The 23,393-nt window shown below is 39.2% G+C and overlaps 1 protein-coding gene across 1 annotated transcript in view; it reads left to right on the top strand.

Annotated features, from left to right (window-relative positions):
- The window catches only part of MSH3 (mutS homolog 3), a 139,399-nt gene that overhangs the window by 40,838 nt on the left and 75,168 nt on the right, over positions 1 to 23,393 (top strand). The window contains exons 9-12 of the mRNA XM_080682388.1: positions 4,708 to 4,820; positions 7,942 to 8,056; positions 15,113 to 15,197; positions 17,681 to 17,790. Of these exons, the coding sequence (XP_080538514.1) occupies positions 4,708 to 4,820; positions 7,942 to 8,056; positions 15,113 to 15,197; positions 17,681 to 17,790 (423 nt within the window). The remainder of the gene's footprint in view (positions 1 to 4,707; positions 4,821 to 7,941; positions 8,057 to 15,112; positions 15,198 to 17,680; positions 17,791 to 23,393) is intronic.

Below are 23,393 nucleotides of genomic sequence, written 5' to 3'. Positions count from 1 at the left end.
GTTTTGGAAGGTTGTATTTTTCTAGGAATGTGTCCATTTCCTCCAGGTTGTCTAGTTTGTTAGAATAGAGTTCTTCATAGTATTTTTTAATAATCCTTTGTATTTCTGTGGGGTCTGTTGTTATTTCACCTCTTTCATTTCTGATTTTGTTTATTTGGATCCTCTCTCTTTGCTTCTTGGTGAGCCTGGCTAGAGGTTCATCAGTGTTGCTTATCCTTTCAAAGAACCAGCTCTTGGTTTTGTTGATCTTTTGTATTGTTTTTGTTTGTCTCTATGTCATTTATCTCTGCTCTGATCTTTATTATTTCCTTCCTTCTGCTTACAATGGGCTTTTCTTGTTGCTCTCTTTCTAACTCTTTGAGTTGTAGGGTTAGGTAATTTATTACCATTGTTTCTTGTTTTTTGCAGTAGGCTTGTAGAGCTATGAACTTCCCTCTCAAGGCTGCTTTCGCTGTGTCCCATAGATTTTGGATTGTTGTGTTTTCATTGTTGTTTGTTGCCATGATGTTTTTTATTTCTTCTTTGATCTCTCTCGTAACCCAGTCATTGTTTAATAGCATGCTGTTTAGTCTCCATTTGTTTGATTTTTTTTGGATTGTTTTTATTGTAGTTGATTTCAGTTTTATGCCACTGCGATCTGAGAAGATGCTCGATATGATTTCTGTCTTCTTGAATTTGAAGAGACTTTGCCTATGACCCAACATGTGGTCTATCTTTGAAAATGACCCTTGTGCACTTGAGAAGAATGTATATTCTGTGGCTTTGGGGTGAAATTTTCTGAAGATGTCAATTAATTCCATCTGGTCCAGTGAGTCATTTAGGATTGATGTTTCTTTGCTGATTTTTTGTTTAGAGAATTTGTCCTTTGGTGATAGTGGGGTATTAAAGTCTCCTAATATAATTGTATTGCTGTCAGTCTCTCCCTTGATATCCTCCAGTTTTTTTTATGTATTTGGGTGCTCCTGTATTTGGTGCATATATGTTTACCAGAGTTATTTCTTCTTGTTGGATTGCTCCCTTTAGTATTGTGAAGTGGCCTTCCTTATCTCTTGTTATGTCCTTCACTTTGAGATCTAATTTGTCAGATATAAGTATTGCTACCCCCGCTTTTTTTTTCATTTCCATTTGCCTGAAAAACCTTTTTCCATCCCTTCACCCTCAGTCTGTGTGCGTCTTTTTTTCTGAGGTGGGTTTCTTGTAGACAGCAGATGGGTCGTGTTTTCTTATCCAATTTGTTACCCTATGTCTTTTTTTAATTTTTTTAAATATATTTTATTGATTTTTTACAGAGAGGGAGAGGGATAGAGAGTTAGAAACATCAATGAGAGAGAAACATCGATCAGTTGCTTCCTGCACACCTCCTACTGGGGATGTGTCCTCAACCAAGGTACATGCCCTTGACCAGAATCGAACCTGGGACCTTCCAGTCCGCAGGCCGACGCTCTATCCACTGAGCCAAACTGGTTTCGGCCAGTGCTGATTTTTAAGCAGGCAGTGTGTCTTAATTTCTTGTATTCCTTTATTTGTGTTTACACAAGAGTCAATTTGTGATTCAACCCCTGGGTGGCAGTGTTTCTGGATTGACCTCCAGGTCTATATGTCGTCTCTAGCCAGTGCTTAGATCCTGCTTTCCTGGTGGCATTCAATATGGGTTTGTCGGAGTGGGTTGCCCCAGAGCTGGTTCTCTTATGGTTATTCCCTGCTCTGATCCCCAGGTTCCAGAAAAACAACTTTACCCTGCAGTCTCTTAGGGTGTCCCCAATTGGGTGATCCTAAGTATTGGGCTTAGTAATCAGAACCAAGGATTTAAAGAGGAAAAAAAAAAAAAAGAAAAAGAAGAGAAAAGAGAAAAAAAAAAAAGAGCCAGCGTAATTGTGCAAACTGCGGGGCTGTGCGCAAGTCTGTGCAGTCTTTTTTTCCCTCTTGGGTCTAAGCAGCCGGCACACTTTTAAAATTTTTAGGCTGTCCTTTTGTGTCAGATCAAAATGGGCTGCTTTTTAGAGTTCCCTTCTGCTAGCAGCTCTGAGGACCCCCTTCCACATTCACGAATCACACCAGCCCCAACAGCGACAGATTTTTCTAGGCGCAGACTTCCCCTTGTCCTCCAGCTCCCGCAGTGCGCGCGATTCTCTCTCCTGCCGAGACCAGAGACCTCACCTTATCCCAGGGAAATCTGACCCTTCCGTGGTGGAGTGTAGAGCTCCTCTGAATCCATGTGTTTGTGCTAATTGGGGACTGGTGCTCTGGGGTTCACAACTGTTCGGTGGGTGCTGTAGTTGTAGATTCTCCGGGCTTTTCAGATTCTGGACAACATCCACTTTCCCCTTCAAGATGGCGCGGTCTTCGCGTCCGAGCCGGTCACTCTGGGAGAGAACCCAGCAGCAGTGGGGGCTCTCCGGTCTGGGGAGCCCCGCCCAGTAGTCCCCCACAGTCTCCTGGAGTATAGCTGTCCCTCAACTCACCAACAAACACTCCCCGTGTGACCACACACTCTTCCTTTGTTTTCTCACTCACATACTACTTGCAGTCTGCCTTCCCGTCGGCAGCCATCCTCAATTCTTTCTGAAAATTCTTTGCTCCCACGCGCCACGGTCCTGCCCGGCACTCACACCTGCTGCTGGCATTGGCCCTGCTCGCACCGTGCCAGCGCTTGGCGCCAGCACCGATCGCTCGGCACTGTCAGCGGATGCGAGTGGCTGCTGCTGGCCCCAATCTCCCATTAGGGCTTCTCCACATCCCCCTGCTCCTGAGGGGTGATCAGGGCCAGCAACTGTCTCTCGCACCCGCTGCCAGTGATGGCCCCGCTCACACCCACTGCCAGTGCTGACCCCGCTTGCACCTACTGCTGGCGTCAGCCCCACAGGTGCCAGTGGGGCCGGCGCTGTCAGCACTTGGGAGCGCAGGAGGCGGGAGCAGGGCTGCTGGCAGACGGGGCGTGGGGGTGCGGCAGAAGGGGCTGGGTGGGACCATGGAGAATGGGCCGAGATCTGCCCCCATCCTCATGCAGCCTTGCGGCCCATAGTTCCTTTCAGGGTGCACGAATTCATGCATTGGGCCCCTAGTAGATATTATAAAGGAGAGACAAAACAGTTTTATTTTTTTTTACAGGTGATATTAATGCATACAATGACAATACAAAAAACCAATTAGCGTTCAGCATAGTTACTACATATAAAATTGATAGGTTCATGTATGCTAATGATAACACTTTAGCAAATAGAATTGAAGAAAAGGTACCCTTTTGTATTTAGTAAACTAATTGACCTTGGTGCAGCCACTGTGGAGAACAGTATGGAGTTTCCTCAAAAAACTAAAAATGGAACTCCCATATGACCCAGTAATCCCACTTCTAGGAATATATCCCAAGAAACTAGAAACACCAGTCAGAAAGGTTATATGCACCCCTATGTTCATAGCAGCACAATTCACCATAGCTAAGATTTGGAAACAGCCCAAATGCCCATCAGCAGATGAGTGGATTATAAAACTATGGTACATCTACACAATGGAATACTACGCTGCTATAAAAAAGAAGGAATTCTTACAATTTGCAGCAGCATGGATGGACCTGGAGAGCATTATGTTAAGTGAAATAAGCCAGGCAATGAAAGAAAAATACCTCATGATCTCACTCATTTATGGAAAATAAAGAACATTATAACCTGATGAACCAAAAGATAGATACAGAGACAGTAAAGCACCGAACAGACTGTCAAATTATAGCAGGAAGGCTGGGGAGTGTTGGAGGGGGGGGTGGGGAGAGATCAACCAAAGGACTTGTATGCATGCATATAAGCACACCAATGGACACAAGACACTGGGGGTGGGGGTGGGATGAGGGCACGTGACAGGGGGTGCGACAGGGAGGCTGGGGGAGGGTCAATGGGGGGAAAAAAAGAAGATATATGTACTACTACATGTAATACTTTAAACAATAAAAAAAATAAAATAAAAGTAATTGACCTTAATTTCAGTGAGGTTTTTTTAAAATTTCTTTATTGATTAAGGTGTTACATATGTGTCCTTATTCCCCCATTACCCCCTCTATCCCCCTCCTCATGCCCTCACTTCCCTTGTTGTCTGTGTCTATTGGTTAGGCTTATATGCATGCATGCAAGTCCTTTGGTTGATCTCTCTCCCTTACCCCCACCCTCCTCTACCTTCCCTCTGATGGATGTTTCTCTGTCTCTGGATCTATTTTTGTTCATCAGTTTATGTTGTTCATTATATTCCATAAATGAGTGAGATCATGTGATATTTATCTTTCCCTGCCTGGCTTATTTCACTTAGCATAATGCTCTCCAGTTCCATCCATGCTGTTGAAGCGTTCAGCATAGTTACTAAATATAAAACTGATAGGCTCATATATGCTAATGATAACACTTTAGTAAATAGAATTGAAGAAAAGGTTCCCTTTTGTATTTATTGAAGTAATTGACCTTAATTTCAGTGAGTTCTTGATAAATATATATATAAAGTACTCATGGTGTGCTAGGTGACATACCCGTAGTAAAAGTAATAATTACATTTTATGAAATGGAACTTTTCAACTGGGAAACTTTAGATCTTTCTTTCTTTCTTTTTTTTTAACTTGGGAGAGAATAAGGAATGTGTCTTTATTTTTTTTTTTAGTCAGGCCAAGGCCTAAATACACACAGTTCAAGATTATGGAAAATTATCTTTGAAATTTTCATTTTTTTCTTTCAGGGTGCGGGATGACAGAATTCGAGTAGAAAGGATGGATAACATGTATTTTGAATACAGCCATGCTTCCCAGGTGTTTACAGAGTTTTATGTAAAAGATATGATTGACATCAAAGGTAAAGATTATATACATGTTAGCCATATGTCCTCAAATTTAACTGAGTTGAGGTTTGAATAAAGGTGCAAGTTTGACTTTTAATGTAATGAAAGCTAAGTAGTTACCAATACATAATTGGAAGAAGTGGAGGGAAGAGTTTATTGTTCTTACACTGATGAAAAACACTACTATAGTTCTTCTTTTGTAGTTATGACCATTTAGTAATTTAATGTTTTTGACATATTCATTGGAGTGTAAGGAGTTACTTACTGACCAACTTTCCTTCTTGTTCCTCTTAAAAGATGGCCCATTATTTTCCTTGCAGTTTTTTAAAAAAAATATATTTTATTGCTATATTTCAGAGAGGAAGGGAGAGGGATAGAGAGCTAGAAACATCAATGAGAGAGAAACATTGATCAGCTGCCTCCCGCACACCTCCCACTGGGGATGTGCCCGCAACCAAGGTACATGCCCTTGACCGGAATCGAACCCGGGACCCTTGAGTCTGCAGGCCGACGCTCTATCCACTGAGCCAAACCGGTTACGGCTTCCTTGCAGTTTTATAGAGTGTTTGGATAAATCACTTGATGAAGGGTAGCATTTCAAAAGTTTGATTACTGGAATTTAAATACCAGAACATTAATGACAGGGTCTGAATATGTTAGGTAACCATTATTTGTCTAATTCATATTTCCTTAGCCAGATATCAGTGCTTGCTTTGGTCTGGACCCCTCATTCCTGTCAGTGCAGCTTAGTTAAGGTCCTTTTTTATCTCTTATCACAGGCTGCACAGCTTTCTCCGTTAGCCCATAGACTGACCAGCCTCCCCCAGCTCCCTCCCAGGTATCAATATCTTGGAGCATTTCTCTCCCCATCCCTTTTAATCTCATGGTGACTTGGCCAAATTGAATTGAATGTCTGAGAGTGTAACCCATTTATGACAACTGTCTGCGATATCACCAAGAGATCATCATCTTACGCTCAACTGAAGACAAGACTAAGTCACAAGTCTACCATAAGCCATCTTGGCATCAGATCACCTGGGAGGATATGGGACAGAACACCTGGCTTGTGGGAAAGCACATGATCTCTCCTTGGTGGGAGTATTTCTCAGCGGTCTCTGTAGCAGTTCACAGATCCATTGGTGCTTACGTTTCCCCTTGCTACTAGTGACAGCTCAGCTGAAAGGAAAGGAGACTTTTAACAGGTGGGTGCAAGGGTCTGCCTGGCTCAGACGCCCCATGTCCCGCAGGAACCCGATTCCCTTGCTGGAATTTGTACAAAGGACATACCAAGTTCCAAGAGTCAGTGTACTCTCAGGGAAGGCCAATTTTCTGGAATCAGGTATTCATAATTCCTCCTAGTCCAGGTGCAGTGTACTGATTTCAGGTCATTTTCACCATATGCAGTGCTACTTCATAACACACTGGCATTTCATCTTTATCTGGTTTCCTGGGAAACAGAGCTAGAAAGTTAAAAGAAGATGAAATTCTCAGAAGAAGGGGAAAGGGTTTTAACTCTTTATTTACATCTTATTTTTATACAAAGCTATAGTTGAAATTAATAAGTTATATTACTGATTTATCAAAGATATATTGTAATATTTTTACTACTTCTAAAAGTAATAAATGCCTATTTAAAAAAAGTCAAAATATAGTTGTGTTTAAAGAAAAAAGTAAAAGTCCCCACTCAAATCCTTATGAATCTTCTTATGTATAAATCCTCATGTATATACATAAACATCTATATATATAGAAAAGCCTAAGCCACGGTTACGACCGGCCGACTGAATGACCGGTCAACTGGTCACTGTGACGTGCGCTGACCACCAGGGAGCAGATGCTCAATGCAGGAGCTGCCCCTTGGTGGTCAGTGTGCTCCCACAGCCAACCTCCCGCGGCCCCTCCCCCCGGCCAGCCAGGTGGTCAGTGCGCTCCCACAGCCAATCTCCTGCAGCTGGCAACTTCCTGCGGTCCCTCCCCCTGGCTGGCCAACCTCCCATAGTCCCTACCCCCAGCCGGCTGGCTGGCTGGTCCCAATGGGCCCCAATCTGGACTGGGCGAGATAGCCCCAATCGGCCCCGATCACCAGCCAGGTCAAGGAACCCCACCTGTGCACAAATTCGCACACCAGGCCTCTAGTACATACATAACTGTGTATATGTGTTTAATTAACTTGAACTTAAACTTTCATCTGATTTTTATTGAATGCCTATTATGTGAGGCATAGTGCATTAATAAAATAGATAAAAATTCCCACCCTCTGGAGACAAGACTAAAGAATTTAACTTGGCAAAGGTGCTTTCCAAGGAACAGAGTTGCATATCTTAAGTGCCTGGTATGTTTAAGGAATAGCAGGGAGCCTGGGTGTTGGAACAAAGTAACTAAGGGGAAGCATGTTAAGAGGGAAGCTCTGAGTTAAAGAGGAGATGGGAGGGCAAGATAGGACCTTACAGACTTAAGGACTTGAGGTTTTCACTCAGTGAGTTGGGGCATGTTGGAGGACTTTTAAGTAAAGTAGTCTAATGATTTGAGGTACATGTTAAAAAGGATTCTTTTGGCTGTGTTCTGTTAAGAATACCCTATAGGCACAGAGAGGAGCTGAGGCCAGATGGAAAGCTGTTGTAGTATTCCTGCTGAGAGATGAGAATGGTCATTCAACTGTTTTCCCTCTCACTTGGCAATATGTTATAGATAGTTTTTTTGTATCAGTACAGGTAGCAGTGAGTCATTCCTATTAGTAGGTGTGTAATAATCTAGACTTACTACAATTTATATAACTGTTACGCTAGTGGCATTCAGTTAGGTTGTCTCTAGTTTTTTACTATTACAAAAGATTTTCCAACTCACTTCCTTGTTTACACATCTTTGACATGCATTTTGGAGTATTACTGAGTCAAAGGAGATGAGCATTTTACATTTTGAAAAAGTTGCTCTATTGCTTTACAAAAAGGCTTGTTCCACCATCAGACAATGCCTTTTCCCATGCCCTGGGTATTTGTAATCATCTGCATTTTTCCAGAGGTCAGTTTAAGGAGATAGTCTCTATTATTTCAATAACTATAAACTAAATTTTATTTAACTTAAATTTTAAAAATAATGGTGAATAATAATTCTAACGAAGGTATATATTATTTTTAGGTTCTCAAAGTCTTTCCAGTGCCATTATCTTGGAGAAGCCCGTGATTTGCTCTTTGGCGGCCATAATAAGATACCTCAAAGAATTTAACTTGGCAAAGGTGCTTTCCAAACCCATGTAAGTGATTCCTCAAAAATTAAAAAGGGGAGGGTTTATATTAACAACATCTCTTGAATTTCGTAAACACTATTCTCGGAGAATTTTACTTGCTATTGATAGAATACTCTGTTTGAGGGCAAGGATGAACTATGTGGTATTGTTCCTAAGAATACTAAAGCTATTAACAGATATAAAAAACATTGATAGAATCCTTAATAATTCCATCAGTTTGTATTCATAATAGCTATTTAATGTAGTAGAGTTTTGGCTACAAAATGTGCTTTATTCTAAAGCAAAGTTAATTGGCAAGTAGTAATAAGTGGAATTAAGAAGTGGTATTAAAAAGTATTCATAAAATTTCATTGCCTTTCTTATTCTTGGTTTCAGTTCTTATTTCATAGGTCATAAAGTTGGAGACAAAGAGAACAGCTTCTAACAGACAGGTTTTTTTTTCTAATTTAATTTTTTATTTTTAATCCTCACCTGAGGATATGTTTTCCATTGCTTTTTAGAAAGAGTGGAAGGGAGGGAGGAGGGAAGGGAGGGAAAGAAGAAGGGAGGGAGGGAGGAAGACAGACAGAGAGAGAGAGAGAGAGAGAGAGAGAGAGAGAGAGAGAAACTTTGACATGAGAGAGACACATCGATTGGTTGCCTCCTGCACAAGCTGAGGATCAAACCTGCAACCCAGGTACATGCCCTTGACCAGGAATCGAACCTGGGAACCTTCATTGTGTGGGCCGACACTCTAACCCTTTAGCAACATTGTCCAGGGCCATAGACTGCTTTTAAAAAAGTGATTAATTTTGTAGAGTTCAGAGATTTAAAAGCTGGCAAGTGACATTCTAGGAAAATACTAGTTTAAAAACCAGTGGAATGAAAAAAGGTAGGGGGATAATTTTCTTGCCTTCCTGTGTTCCACCTTCACTAGCCCCTTGTCTTTGGCTCTGTAAAGAATTACCCTCGCTCATATTGATCCTGGGTAAGTAAGCTGCTTTCTGCCCTGCAGAGGTGGGTGGACAGATGGAGCTATCTTAGTAAAATGGCTGAGTATGAACTGAGGAACAAAGAGGTGGTGCTGGTTTGAGTTTGCTGGGGAGAGTGGAAGAGCTCCACTCTCTTTTTGTAATATCCTTTTTTTGGTGTGTGTTCCAGTATGTGGCATTTAGGATAGAACAGAATATCATTTCTCTGGAAATAGTTTTGTCCTGATGAAAAGCAGCCTAAATGTCCATCAACAGCAGTGTGGGTTCATTGCGTTATATTCTTGCACTGTAATGTTATACAGCAATGAAAATGAACGGACTAGAGTTTCATGTATCAGTACTAAAATATTTTTTATTAGCATTATATTGAGCCAAAAGTCAAATTGCTGAAGGGTACACAATATAGATCATTATGTGAAGTTAGGAACATGTGAAACAGTAGTAGAATACATACATATATTGAGAAGGTAGAAAGACATGCATGGGAATGAGCAACAACAAATTCAGAAGAGTGGGGTTGGAGGGAAACCATAGAGGTCGGTGGGGAAATGGCACAGGGAAGTTCTGCTTGATGTTTATTTTTTAATTTGGGTACAATATTAATCTACATATGTTTTAGTGTGGCTGAAGTGTTTTATTAAAAAAAATAGCAACCTGGCATTATACCTCATGGGCTCCACTTTAGGATCCAATAATAGGAAACATTGCAGAGATCACTCTGTATGGTTGATGGTGTTGGATCCCATAAGGAAAGGATGACAAGCTATTGACCATTTGACTTGTTCCTGTTAGGGAGCCCTTAACTGAGGTAGAACTAGTGACTAATAGCTTTCCCGTTACCAGTTGAGTACTGAAAATATCAGGGGTGGGGGGACACTCTGTAAAGTATATGATTGTCTAACCACTATGCTGTATACCCGAAACTAATACACAATGATATTGAATGTAAACTGTAATTGAAAAAATAAAAAACTAGATAAAAGCGCCCCCCCCCCAAAAAAAAAAGATTTGTTTTTCTCCCTACATCACCCAGCAATCAAATATTACTATTGAAATAAGAAAACTGACTTTTTCTAAAATCAGGCTCTCCTGTGTTTAGAAGTAGATGAATTTGGATCTGAAAACATTATTGTGCCCTCCTCATATGTAATTCAAAGTAAAAATAATACTAAAATGTTTATTTGTACTGAAATTAAAATAGCTTATTTTAAAATTACCTGACTTGATAGATTGAGTGCAGCTGAACTTATATCGGATGGTGATGTTGGGGAGTGGTCAGGGAACTGGATCTGCTGGGGACTTAGTATGTGGCTCATCTGCCTCTTGGGTAATCCTTTCCTGTCATGTCCATAGAGCCAGACAAAATAAAGATATAAAGAGGTCCAAAATTTAGGCCCTTACATTGTATATCACCCAACATATGTCCAGCACTTAGTAGGCAGTCAGTAAATACAGGATTAATGAAAAAAGAGAGAAGGAAGGAATTCTTTATCCTGTGAGCATGGATTTGATTAGAAATTGCAAAAAATGTCCTTGGGAGCCAAGATTAATGAATAAAGATCAAACTGGTACCATTTTTTTGCTTAAAAATGAAATGGGAGTGATGATGTTTTATGGGTGGGATGTGAATTGGCTTTGAATGTAATTCCCAAAGTGTAATGCCACAGTTCTTATAACTTGGAAAAAAAAAATGTAGCCTCTCAAAGGGATTGCTTTGGAAAAACGTGCATGTTCTCATTCTTATTTAAAATTCAGTCCTATTGCTTTAAAAGCTCAGCAGCTTCTGGTATGATTATATTTACTTTAGGAGCCATGTGATTGGGGGACATTTAGTTGCGTTGTTTTGCAAATGCTTTCACAAAGGTTGCTGCATATTTCATTAAAATCTTGACATACATATATTTAAAGGTCTTTGTGCATTTACAAAGGCTTTTGGAGGAAAATAAACCATTTTAGGAATTGTTTTTAAGGATGGATTAAGCGAGGCTTTATTAGATAGAGCAAATTTTGCTTTATGTCCTTTCACTGTAATAAATCAGAGCCAAATGAATATATGCTGAGTCCTGTGCATCCTTCTAGTGAGTCATTGAACCTAGCAGTTTTTTGGTAATTGTTATACACCTTTCTTTTTATTTGCCTGTCTAATATGCTTATTGGAAACATTTAGGAATGCAAAGATATTCATTTTGTTTAATTGGAAATCAAGTAGAAGTGAATCTACAGTAAAACAAATTTTGTAATAGAATACAATTTGTAATAATTAAAATTTGTAATAATTTTATAAAATTAAATTTATAATAATTAAATTAACCATGCAAAGATTAGGCAAATGGTAAATGTATGACCTCTGAAAACTGTACATAGAGAACTATTTTCCACTATTGATTTAATATGTAACATGATAGATTTTTTTCTTTGTTTCCATTTTTAAATAATATTTAAATAGGATCTTTGAAGGGGGTTGATCTTTCAGATACGTTCTGTACCCTTACTGCCTCTCTCTAATTCAGAAAGATTTTTTTTAAGTTGTTTAGTAATGATATAGTGTCTTAAATTTCTGTGGCAAGTTAGAAGCAAGTATATTTCCTTCCATTTTAAAACTTGAGGAAACAAAAGCATCCTTTGTATTTTTGTTGTCTTAAATATTAATGAAATATCTTCCCATATTACTTATAATATTTCTATCCAGGTTCACACAGCATGAACCCTAGCCAGGCATTATTTATGAGATTCATTTCAAAGCAGATGAAATTTAGCTTCTTCGAAAAGGATAAATAATTCAGAATTTTGTTGTTGTTAGTATTTCAGATCATATACCATTGAATTCCTAAGGATGCTGGAAGATTCAACCCTTAGTTCAAAAGTGTGTACAATTTCCAGTGGAAATAGGACTGACATAAGGAAAATTTTCCCCAACTCCAGAACATATTATCAACTAAATATTTGGGAAAACCAACAGCAAAATTGGTTCTTATAATTGCTTGATAATTATTGTTCCATAGGGTCAGTTTAGTTTAATATTGTCCAGTGGTTGATCTTTTATTAAAAATCAATGCAGATGTCAAGTTTAAAGAAACCCTGCTTCTCCCAGCATATACTTGGAGGTCTAGATGACTTGTTCACTAATGGCAAAAACCAAAAATAAAACTAACAAAAAACCCATATGCACATCTCTTTAACACTGTTAAATGAAAAAAGAACCTGTACAGGCAAACCTTAGAGATACTGTGGTTTTGGTTCTAAACCACTGCAGTAAAGCAAGTATTATTTTAAATATATATCTTTATTGATTTCAGAGAGAAAGGGAGACGGAGAGAGAGATAGAAACATCAATGATGAGAGAGAATCATTGGTAGGCTGCCTCCTGTATATCCCCTACGAGGGATCGAGCCCACAACCCAGGCATGTGCCCTTGACTGGAATTGAACCTGCAACTCTTCAGTCCGCAGGCCGACACTCTATCTACTGAGCCAAACAGGCTAGGGCAGCAAGTATTATTTTAAAGTGAGCCGTAATCATTTTGCTGGTGAAGGATCTTGCCATCAATTTGTAATACTGTATATGCAAATCTGTGAAGCACAGTAAAAAGAGGTAACTTAAGCCAGTTTGGTTCACAGTTACTGGGTTCTTTTTGATATTGTAGATATTAGGAGGCCAAGTAATTATATGTAGGTGAGGGATCTAAGCCTCCTCCCCAACCCTCTCCCTACCAGGTTGTATGTTAGTCCAAACAAAATTCTGCCACACATATAGATACTTTTTAGCAAGCAGGTACAAAACGCAGTCATGCACACTTCTGTGAGCATCTTGAAATTCTAATCTGGGTCTTCTCAGTGTTCTTGCTTCAAAGGTTCAGTTGAGGCATAGGAGGAGCAGGATTTCAGTTGGTGTTAGGTGACAAGACCCTCAGATGATTGGTGGAACGAGATGCTTTCAGAATCCTAAACCTACGACACCGTTCTTTAGGATATGGACTGTTGGGTGTACAAGTTCTTGTGAAGGTGAAGGCAACTGAACAGACAGTATTTCTGGACAGTCCACACATCTTAAATGCCATTAATTTTTCTTTACACTTCCTATGTTAATGGGAGGTAAAGGCAGCTTGCCGAGATGTTTTAAGGAAAGGTTGGTGGATTATGGGTTCTTGATTAGTCTTTCTCTCATGCCAGCTAAGCACCCTCTAGACTCTGTCTGATTAAGGTGTGCAAGTGTTAACTTGTGTAGATTAAACCTAACTTTTGTGAACAGGGGAATGACATATCTAAACACATGGGCACTGGTTAGATACCAACTCTGAGTCCAACCTATTAGTGCTTCCAGCTTGGATTTTTGACCAGGAAGCTGTATTAACACCTGTCAGCTTCACAGCCAACCACTGCCTAATTGTTTCTTCCTGAAAATGTTTTACATTTTATTACTGACCTTGGGTGTTCACAAACATTTCTGAGCAAAGGAAAACAAACCCACACTGGCTTCCCTACAGGAAGATGGCAAATATTTGTTGAGCATCTACTTTCTGCTAGGCCCTGCAGGTGCTGCAAATTATGTGATATCAATAATCCTTGCCTCCAAGAAGCTAAGATCTATGTTTTAGATTTTTATTTATTTCAGAAAAGAAAGGCGAGGCAGAGAGAGATAGAAACATCAATGGTGAGAGAGAATCATTGATCGGCTGCTTCCTGCATGCCCCCCACTGGGGATCGAGCCTGCAACCCAGGCATGTGCCGTGACTGGAAATCGAACCGTGACCTCCTGGTTCATAGGTTGATACTCAACCTCTGAGCCACAGAAGCGGGCCAAAAATCTATTAATGAGGACAGCCCAAGAACATAAATTGCTCTAATTACATTATTGAATGACTAACTGCTGTATGAAGGAGAGAAAGGGCTACATACATCTGGTATCCATCAGTGTTGGAGTTGATTCCCTCTAAAAATTATTAACAAGTTATCATTCTTTGGAAGCTAGGTCAGATCTGTCACAGATAAATTACACTGCCAAAGGACAGCGTTCAGTTACTAGGCAACATTCCTAATGTGCAGTACGTTATTTCTTTTTCAGGGCTCTGGAGCTTTAGTTGAGGAGTCATCTAGAAGTGGAGGCATCTTGCAATGAACGCTGGCTTTGATTTTAGGCTCTAGATTCCTGGATGAGGGCTTGTTTCCATAACTGGCTTGGGAAACTGGGTTTTATTTAAATCTTATTATAGCTATGATGGAAACACTCATGTTCTCCCTCCAAATAGTTTAGTGACCTTGCCATGATGTTTCTTGCCTTTAAGCCATCAAATCTGTAAGTGCTATTGACAGAAACGTCAAAGGACTGACTAGCTTATAAAGGACATTGAATCCTGTATCAGTAATGCATTGATTAGTATACTTTTTAACATGAAAGACTAAGAAGGACAAAATTGGAATTGTGCATATATTTATTAATCATATTGCAACTCAATACTCAAGTCTATTTGAAATTTATTGAACTTCTCATCTAGTTTGAAGTAGTTACAGGTACATAAGGAGAATATGAATTCTTTGAGCTTAAGGAAATATTTTCTGCTACTTTTTCAATTTTATACTCTATTAAAACAGCCACATTAATGTGCATTGTTAATTAAAGAGTAAATAACATTTGTTGCACATATCAGAATGTTGATTAAAATCTGTTTAAGGGTTTATCAAGATGATCTCATGCTAAAGAATAAGAAGGATGTTTTTAAGTATCTTGACATATTTTTTAAGCTAATTGCATAGTTGTTTCCTGAAGAAACCACACCACCACATGCTCTGCCAATGATAAAAGACTATGTTTGGTTCTGTTTCTGGAAATATATTAAAAAATTGTTTGTAACACTTACTTTCCTTCCTTGTTCTTGTGTTTGGTTTGAGAGCAACTGTCCTTATTTTGCCATCAACCTATTTAATGACACCAGCATCAATGGGAGACAATATCCCAGTAAATATTCTTTTAGCTCCTTTTGGTTTGAGTCTCTACCAAAGAGCTAACTTCTGTCATAATGTCACTGGAATATTTCTAGTGCTTACGTTAGTTCTTTATGCACTTACATCATGGTTCATATTTTGTTCTTTTACAGGAAATTTAAACAGTTGTCAGGTGCAATGGAATTTATGACAATTAATGGAACAACATTAAAGAATCTTGAAATCCTACAGAATCAGGTCAGGTAAACATAAGGGCTAGTTGTTTCAAATGGTTGTGAAAAACAAAATTTGGAATAAGGTAGCATTTTGGAATAGGTGGTATTCTTAGGAATACAGTTGAAAGCAACAATATTGTCTTCAACTGACCGCTCTGCCTGTCCTGTTATCTATTTTTTAGTTGATAATTGTTGCACTGCTTTTTGGAGAATTAAATACAGTATAAGAAATACTTCTGTGGGGTTACTTAGGAAGCTATAGAGCTGTCTTTTTTAATGATTGAAGTAACATGCTAATTCAGATAATTTCTGTATTAAATATTTATTTGGAAGAACATCTTTGAAAATTCATATGAAGATTTTTTTTTTGTCTGCTTGATTATATTTTTCTACATTTAACTTTTTCTTGAGATGTTTGCAGTTTTATTTTTTATGCAGCATATAAAACAAGTTACTGTGATGTTCAATTAGACTGTAAGATGCATAACAATTCCCTTTACAAATTTTCATCATTTATTTGCCGTTTACTGATGAATTAGGAAGATAATGGAGCCATTGAAATTATTGCTTTCATTTATTATTAAATTGGCACTTGGTAATGTGAGATGTTATGTTATAAAATTAATGTTATCATAACAAAGTCATAGAAATAAGAAGTTTCAAGTCGTTTGAGTAAGTAGTGGAGACTGAACCATCTGAGTCAAATGGCTTAAAGCTCTTCAGAAGCATTGATTACTGTTGTGAATTATAGTAAATATCAAATTTATTCTCCTGACTCCTGGGTTTGTATATTACTAACTAGATTTTTTAATTTAGTTTCTCCCTCTTCCAAACTAAATGTGTATACTAGAGTCCACCTTGTTTCCAATCAATAACATTTTTATTTTGTCATTCATTTTATTTATCTAGAAGTGAGACTCTTTCCCACAAGTCTTTCTCATCAACTCTGTATACATCCCATGATAGGAAAGAAGTAGTAGGAATAAAAGGACATTTCTTGGATGAAGAGAGCTCAGTCAGAGTCTGCACACACAGCCCCAGCATCCCAAGTTGTCCTTATTCTGCCACATCCTCCTTGTTCCAATCCTACTACTGTGGAGTCAGTTCTGAAATCATATTCCTAAGGCAAAAATCATCTGTAACCAAAATACCCTTTAAAAATCCTTTCATTGTCAAGACTTGAGCCCTTGTAGAACAGAAGCTGAGAATGAACATCTGCGTGTCTTTGCACTTCAGCGTTGGCCTCCCTTACTGATGAGCAAGGAAAGGGGCAATGAGGAGGGGCCAGTGTCAGGGAGAGCAGAGGTGTTACAGGACTTGTGTTTGCCCCCCCCTCTCTCCTGAGCCTGCTTCTCCAGTGATGCCAGGTACCTGGAACCTGTTTCCCCTCCACTGTCCTCTTCCTAGGACCCTTTACTGCAGGCGGGCCAGTCAGGCTCTTGTCTGAGGGTGGTGCTGTTGCTGATCTGGACCAGCCCCGTCCATGGGCCAGTGTCCAGCTCCATCCTCAGGAGCCTCTGTGACCTTGAAGCTGCTCTGTGCTCTGCTTTACCTCCTAAGGCCCAGGGAGCTTATGTGATACCTTTTATAGTTTCTTTCTGCCAGGTGGCATTGGGTCCTAGTTATGAGTCTTTTTCCCCCAACCTGGATTTAAGTGCCCTGAGGGAGGGAACATGTCTTAATATACCTTTGCCAATCATACAACTGAGTACACTGGGGAGGTTTTCTGTAAGTACCTGATTGATGATTTGAAGGAAAAGGAAAAAGTTAAAATAAAACCACTCAGGTGAAAACTGCAATTTTATGTTCCCAACAAGATTTAATCTATTAATAGATTTTTTTGTAATACAATGAAACCTTGGTTAGGATAAACCATCATCTCTGGTTAGTTGTGAAATTTTTTATGACTCAACTTTGAAATAGAAAAGTATGGAAAGATAAACTTTTACTAAGGATTTAATAAAACAGACTAAAATAAAACCCTTCCAGGGTAAATTCCGGGAGGGCAGTGCAAGTTCACATCTATCTCCAGTACCTTCTACTCCTTCAGTGCTGTTGTGAGAGCACTGGTCTTTAGAACAGTAATTCTGATGCTGGGGGAGATACTGAATTGCCAAAGGCAAATTGTATTTCCCAAGGCAGTAAAATATATTATTATATTTTTAAGATGCGTAGGACAAATATATATTTCAAAAGAGATTTCTGAGTAAATTATTCTTAGTTAACCAAAAACAACACAGACTATCTCTTTTCTGTGCAAAATATCGATACTTTCGGTATATTGTATGTGCATATATATATGTGTATATGTTGTGTGTGTATGTATACACACACGTTCACTAATCAAACATTAAATGAACACTTGTTATGAGCCATACTTTATGCCAGGCATATGTAACATTGAAAATTGTGATCCATGGAATAATTAGGGCACATGGTCAACTAGCAGTTTTGGTACAAATACAATTATCTAGTTAATAAAACTTGTTTTTTGGTCTTTCTTAGACTGATATGAAAAGCAAAGGAAGTTTATTTTGGGTTTTGGACCATACTAAAACTTCATTTGGGAGACGGAAGTTAAAGAAGTGGGTGACTCAGCCGCTCCTTAATTTAAGGTAAAGGGAATTATTTGATTGTGTTTAATCTGAAATTACATATAGTAGTGAAAGAAAGGTATGTTGGCCTCCTTAAAAACAAGATTACTATGAGATATAAGAACACAACTTTAAATTGGGGAAGATTTTATTTTGTACCTGGCCATAGACTGTCTGATATTGTGAGGATTTTTTCCTTGCAGATTGGAAGACATAGGGTATGTTGGGGAAAGTGGGTTATGCAGTTAGTTTGGGCCATCAGTAGCATAAGAGGGTAAGGAGGGAAGGGGTTGAAGAGATGGGGTGCTGCCTTTTGTAGAGGGCTTTGCAGGCTAGGCTGAGGAGTTGGTGGCCAGAGGAAGTTAATCCAGTGACTCTAAGCATGGGAGTGACAGGGTCAGAGCTGGGCTTGTGTGTAGGAGGGAACAAGGTGGTGGTGGTGGGGCAAGTTACCAAGTTCACGGAGAGATTCTGAGGACCTGAGCTAAGTTAGTATCAGTACTCTGAAAGAGGTCAGGTGTAAGACGTTTAGGACAGTAGAATGAGTAACTAGGGGCACCTTTATTACATACCAAGCACTGCGCTAGAGGCTTTATGTGTACGTCTCTTTTAAACTGCATGATGGCCTCACTGTTGGCGACATCTTATGCTGTGCTTAGTAAATAGTCATCTTGAAAAAAAAAAAGATAGCAGACACTGTTATTGGTGTTAGTAGTAAGTTTTAAGAAATTGTTTTGATGATGATGGTTACCAGATTGCTTCAGCTTTTAGTGGGTTATTTCAGTTTCCCTTCCTGACCATAAAGACCTTCAGACAGGGGAAGCTGACTAGATAAAGAAGAACTCTGAGAATGGAAGTAACTATGTGGGTTCAGTATTCAAATGCAATAAGGATACCTTGTGGAGCAAGAGCAGACAAGACGGCCTTCTGCGGGCAGTGTGTGGACGGCCCCCTAAAGGGTGTTGCATACTGGGTAATGGAAAGGCATCTGCCTAAGCATCCACGGCAGTTTTTAGTATTTTATCTGCTTGGTTAAAATATTCATCAGAAACATACTCACTAGTAGATGTTTGCATGTGAATTAAAATTTTTATTTTTATCATTAAATTTGTTTTCTAAAATGAGGATTAACTTGAGATAAGTTCAGTAGACCATGTTGTATGCTCTTTATCGACTGGACCATGTGTCCCTTGGGATCCTGCTCTCCCAGAAAGGCTGGAGAAAATAAATACGCCATGCATTGAACACTGATGCTTTCAAGTGTGAACTTTAAACTGGCTTGGCACGTGCGTAGCCAGTAACAAACACTAAACCTTTGCCTTTGCCTTTTTATTTTAAGTCATAATTTTAAAACTTCCATCTTCCTAATCCTTCAAAATCCACTTTAAAAGAATTTGTTTAAATCTTAATGGCACTTACAACCTATTCCAAACAAATTCTCTGAGTAAATCTTCAGCTGATTAGTCAATGGGTCAGTTATATGTTTTTTGTTCCCCTCCCCCAAACTAACATAGGTGCCATGCATATCACATCAATGGTTTCAGTCATCCAGGCTAACATTCTGTCTCTGACATTGGCAGCCAAATGTTAGTTTACGACCAGGATTTCTTCTTTAGTGAGATCATAGAACAAATAATTGGTGACAAGGAAACTTAGTAATATAAAGCAGGTCTTCCAAAGTTCTCCAAGAGCCCATTACTTGCCAATCATCCATGAATTCTCTTAAATCCCTTAAGATTTTCTTTACATTCTTAGCTTATTTGAACTTGCAAGGCAATTTCATATTCGTAAATCCAGGACCAAATGTTTCAAGTTTCAGAGGATTTTTCACTCCCACCACCTTTATTCTATAAAATGACCTCCTTGGTGCAGAATATACTAGTGCCCTACATTTACTGACTGATTCAAATAATTCACTTAGATTATTGAGATTGGATTTTACTTTAACGAAGCCACATAAGTTTTTATAAATAGGTTATGCTTTCTTATGTGTTGTGATTTCAGAGAGGAAGGGAGCGGGAGAGAGGAAATACAAACATCAATGATGAGAGAGAATCATTGAGTTGCTGCCTCCTGCACACCCCCGCCCTGCCCACTGGGGATTGAGCCTGCAACCTAGGATGTGCCCTGACCTTCTGGTTTATAGGTCGATGCTCAACCACTGAGCCATGCCAGCTGGGCTAATTTTACATTCTTAATGTCTCTTGAAACTATGAGCCATTTTCATTCCTATATTCTCTACCCAGTTCAGATTATTAACATCTCCCCTGGATTACTGAAACGGCTTTCTAACCAGTCTTTCTGCTACTGCTGTTTTGTCCTTTCAGACATTGGCCATTGGCTCCCATTGCTCTCAGGACAAAGTCAGAGCTCCTATGTGGTCTGCATTACTCACATGACCAGGTCCCTACTTATCTTTCTAGCTTCTTCTATCACACTTTCACCTTCCATCTTCCACTACTTCTACAGCTGGTTCTTTTTTTTTTTTTTTTTTTTTTAATATATTTTATTGATTTTTTACAGAGAGGAAGGAAGAGGGATAGAGAGTGAGAAACATCGATGAGAGAGAAACATCGATCAGCTGCCTCTTGCACACCTCCTACTGGGGATGTGCCCGCAACCAAGTTACATGCCCTTGACCGGAATCGAACCTGGGACCCTTCAGTCCGCAGGCTGACGCTCTATCCACTGAGCCAAACCGATTTTGGCTACAGCTGGTTCTTTTTAAGCACTCATTGAATAAATGGTGTATGTGAAAGGTGAAGCTAGGTAGACCAGGTAGTGAATCTTAGGCCCTAGGAGAGGATTTATGATTCATATTTCTACTAGGAATCTGTTGAGGTCGTCGGTTTAGCCCTATTGCATGACCAGTTTCCTAATGTCTGAATTTAATTTATTCGTTTTATATCAGCTGTCTCTAGGGCAGTGGTTCTCAACCTTTCTAATGCCACGACCCTTTAATACAGTTTCTCATGTTGTGGTGACCCCCAACCATAAAATTATTTTTGTTGCTACTTCATAACTGTAATTTTGCTACTGTTATGAATCGTAATGTAAATATCTGTGTTTTCCGATGGTCTTAGGCGACGGTTCTCAACTTGTAGGTCACGACCCACAGGCTGAGAACCGCTGCTGTAGAGCCTAAGACCATCGGAAAACACAGATATTTACATTACGATTCATTAACAGTAGCAAAATTACAGTTAGGAAGTAGCAACAAAAATAATTTTATGGTTGGGGTCACCACAGCATGAGAAACTGTATTAAAGGGTCGTGGCATTAGAAAGGTTGAGTACCACTGCTTTAGGGCAAGAAATTAGATTGATAAAACCAACTTCTCAGCAGTTTGCATTTTAATTTCCCCCCTAAATAACATTATGTTAGAATTATCGAGGCATCTCCATGAATAGCAATCAGCAGGTACAGACAAAGTCCATCACATGCCCTTACAATGACAATAGCTGTAGGTCACGCACTGAGTTTCTCAGTGACAGCTACACAAATTCTAATGTCATCACCCAGTTCATCTTCAAATGTGAAGGACTTCAGTGACACCCACATTTAGTCTTTGGGGTTTTGGTGGTAAAAAACAATCTTTGTCATTCCCAGACCCTCAAGTCCATAGTTTTTGTCATATGGAATGAAATGACTCAGGTGTCTTTATTTGTTTAGAATGTATCATGGTTTTTAAAAAAATTAAATGTATTAGGGCGACAATATACATTTGTATATTGCATTGTGTACTCAACACCAAAAGTCTGGTCTCCTACCGTCACCATATATTTGACCCCCTTTATCCTCTTCATGTTCTAGTATCCCCCTTTTCCTCTGATAACCACGGTACTGTTATCTGTGTCTGTGAGTTTGTTTGTTTGATTTGATTGTTCATTTGTTGCTTTCCATTTTATATCCCACATATGAGTGAAATCATATGGTTCTTGTCCTTTTCTGTCTGACTTATTTCACTGAGCATGATACTCTCAAGATCCATTCATGTTGTCACAAATGGCAATATTTCATCCTTTCTTATGGCTGAGTAGTATTCCATTATAGATATGTACCACATCTTTATCCAGTCATCCACCAAAAGACACTTGGGTTGTTTCCATGTCTTGGCCATCGTGAATAATGATGCAGTAAACATAGGGGTACATATATCTTAACAAATATATGTTTTCAGATTTTTCTAGTAGAAACATCGATGAGAGAGAAACATCGATCAGCTGCCTCTTGCACACCTCCTACTGGGGATGTGCCCGCAACCAAGTTACATGCCCCCTTCTGGGTATCTACTAGAAAAATCTGAAAACATATATTTGTTAAGATATATGTACCCCTATGTTTACTGCATCATTATTCACGATGGCCAAGACATGGAAACAACCCAATAAGGATGTGGTACATATCTATAATGGAATACTACTCAGCCATAAGAAAGGATGAAATATTGCCATTGTTTATTTTGTTGTTGTTGAATTGTATGAGTTCTTTATAATTTGGATATTAGCCCCTTATTGCAGTATTGTTCGCAAATATCTTCTCCATAAAAATGATGATAACAGTTAACATGTTTTGAGTAGTTACTATGTATCAGGCACTGTGCTAAGTGCTTAATATATATTATTTCATTGAATTCTTGTAACAACTCTATAAGGGGACATTATTATTCCCATTTATAGATAGAGAAATTAGAGCAGGGCTAAATAACTGGTAAATGGTAGAGCCTAGATTTGAACTTAGGTCACCTGCCTTCTCAACCCCAATTATTAACCTCCAAGCTATTACCTCCCTATAACAAATGAAGGCTGGGTTAAAGCCAAAATGATTCATAGTGAGCATGCTTTTGCCTGGGTATCGCTAGGCTAAAATAAAAGCCACTACCTTTGTATTTTCCCAGATTGCAAACCAACTTAACACAACCTTTTCAGTCTCTTTCTAAGAAATTTACAGTTTTGCCCCTTTTTTTTTTTTTGCCTGTCTTTTTAAAATTTTGTATTGCTGAAAGTATTACATATGTCCCCTTTTTTCCTCCATTAACCCCCTCCAGCCCGGCCCCGCCCCCTGCCCCAGGCTTTCACCACAGTTGTCCGTGTCCATGGGTTATGTGTATATACATGCAAGGTCTTTTGTTGATTACATCCCACTCACCCTCCATCCCCCACCTTCCCTCTGAGATTCCACTGTCTGATCTATGCTTCCATGTCTCTGGATCCACTCCATTCATCCGTTTATTTTGTTAATTAGATTCTACATATGAGTGAGATCATGTGATACTTGTCTTTCTCTGACTGACTTATTTCACTTAGCGTGATACTCTCCAGGTCCCTCCATGCTGTCTCAAAGGGTAAGAGTTTCTTCTTTTTTACTGCTGCATACTATTCCATGGTATAAATGTACCACAGCTTTTTTATCCACTCGTCTACTGAAGGGCACTTGGGCTTTTTCCAGATATTAGCTATTGTAAATTGTGCTGCTATGAACATAGGGGTGCATATATTCTTTCTGATTGGTGTTTCAGGTTTCTTAGGAAATATTCCTAGAAGTGGGATCACTGGGTCAAATGGCAGTTCCATATTTAACTTTTTGAGGAAACTCCATACTGTTTTCCATAATAGCTCCACCAA

Source organism: Plecotus auritus (genome assembly GCF_963455305.1).
Source record: "Plecotus auritus genome assembly, chromosome: 7".
Classification (NCBI taxonomy): domain Eukaryota; kingdom Metazoa; phylum Chordata; class Mammalia; order Chiroptera; family Vespertilionidae; genus Plecotus; species Plecotus auritus.
Note: the sequence above shows the minus strand (reverse complement) of the source record. Positions and strands in the feature narration are given on the sequence as shown.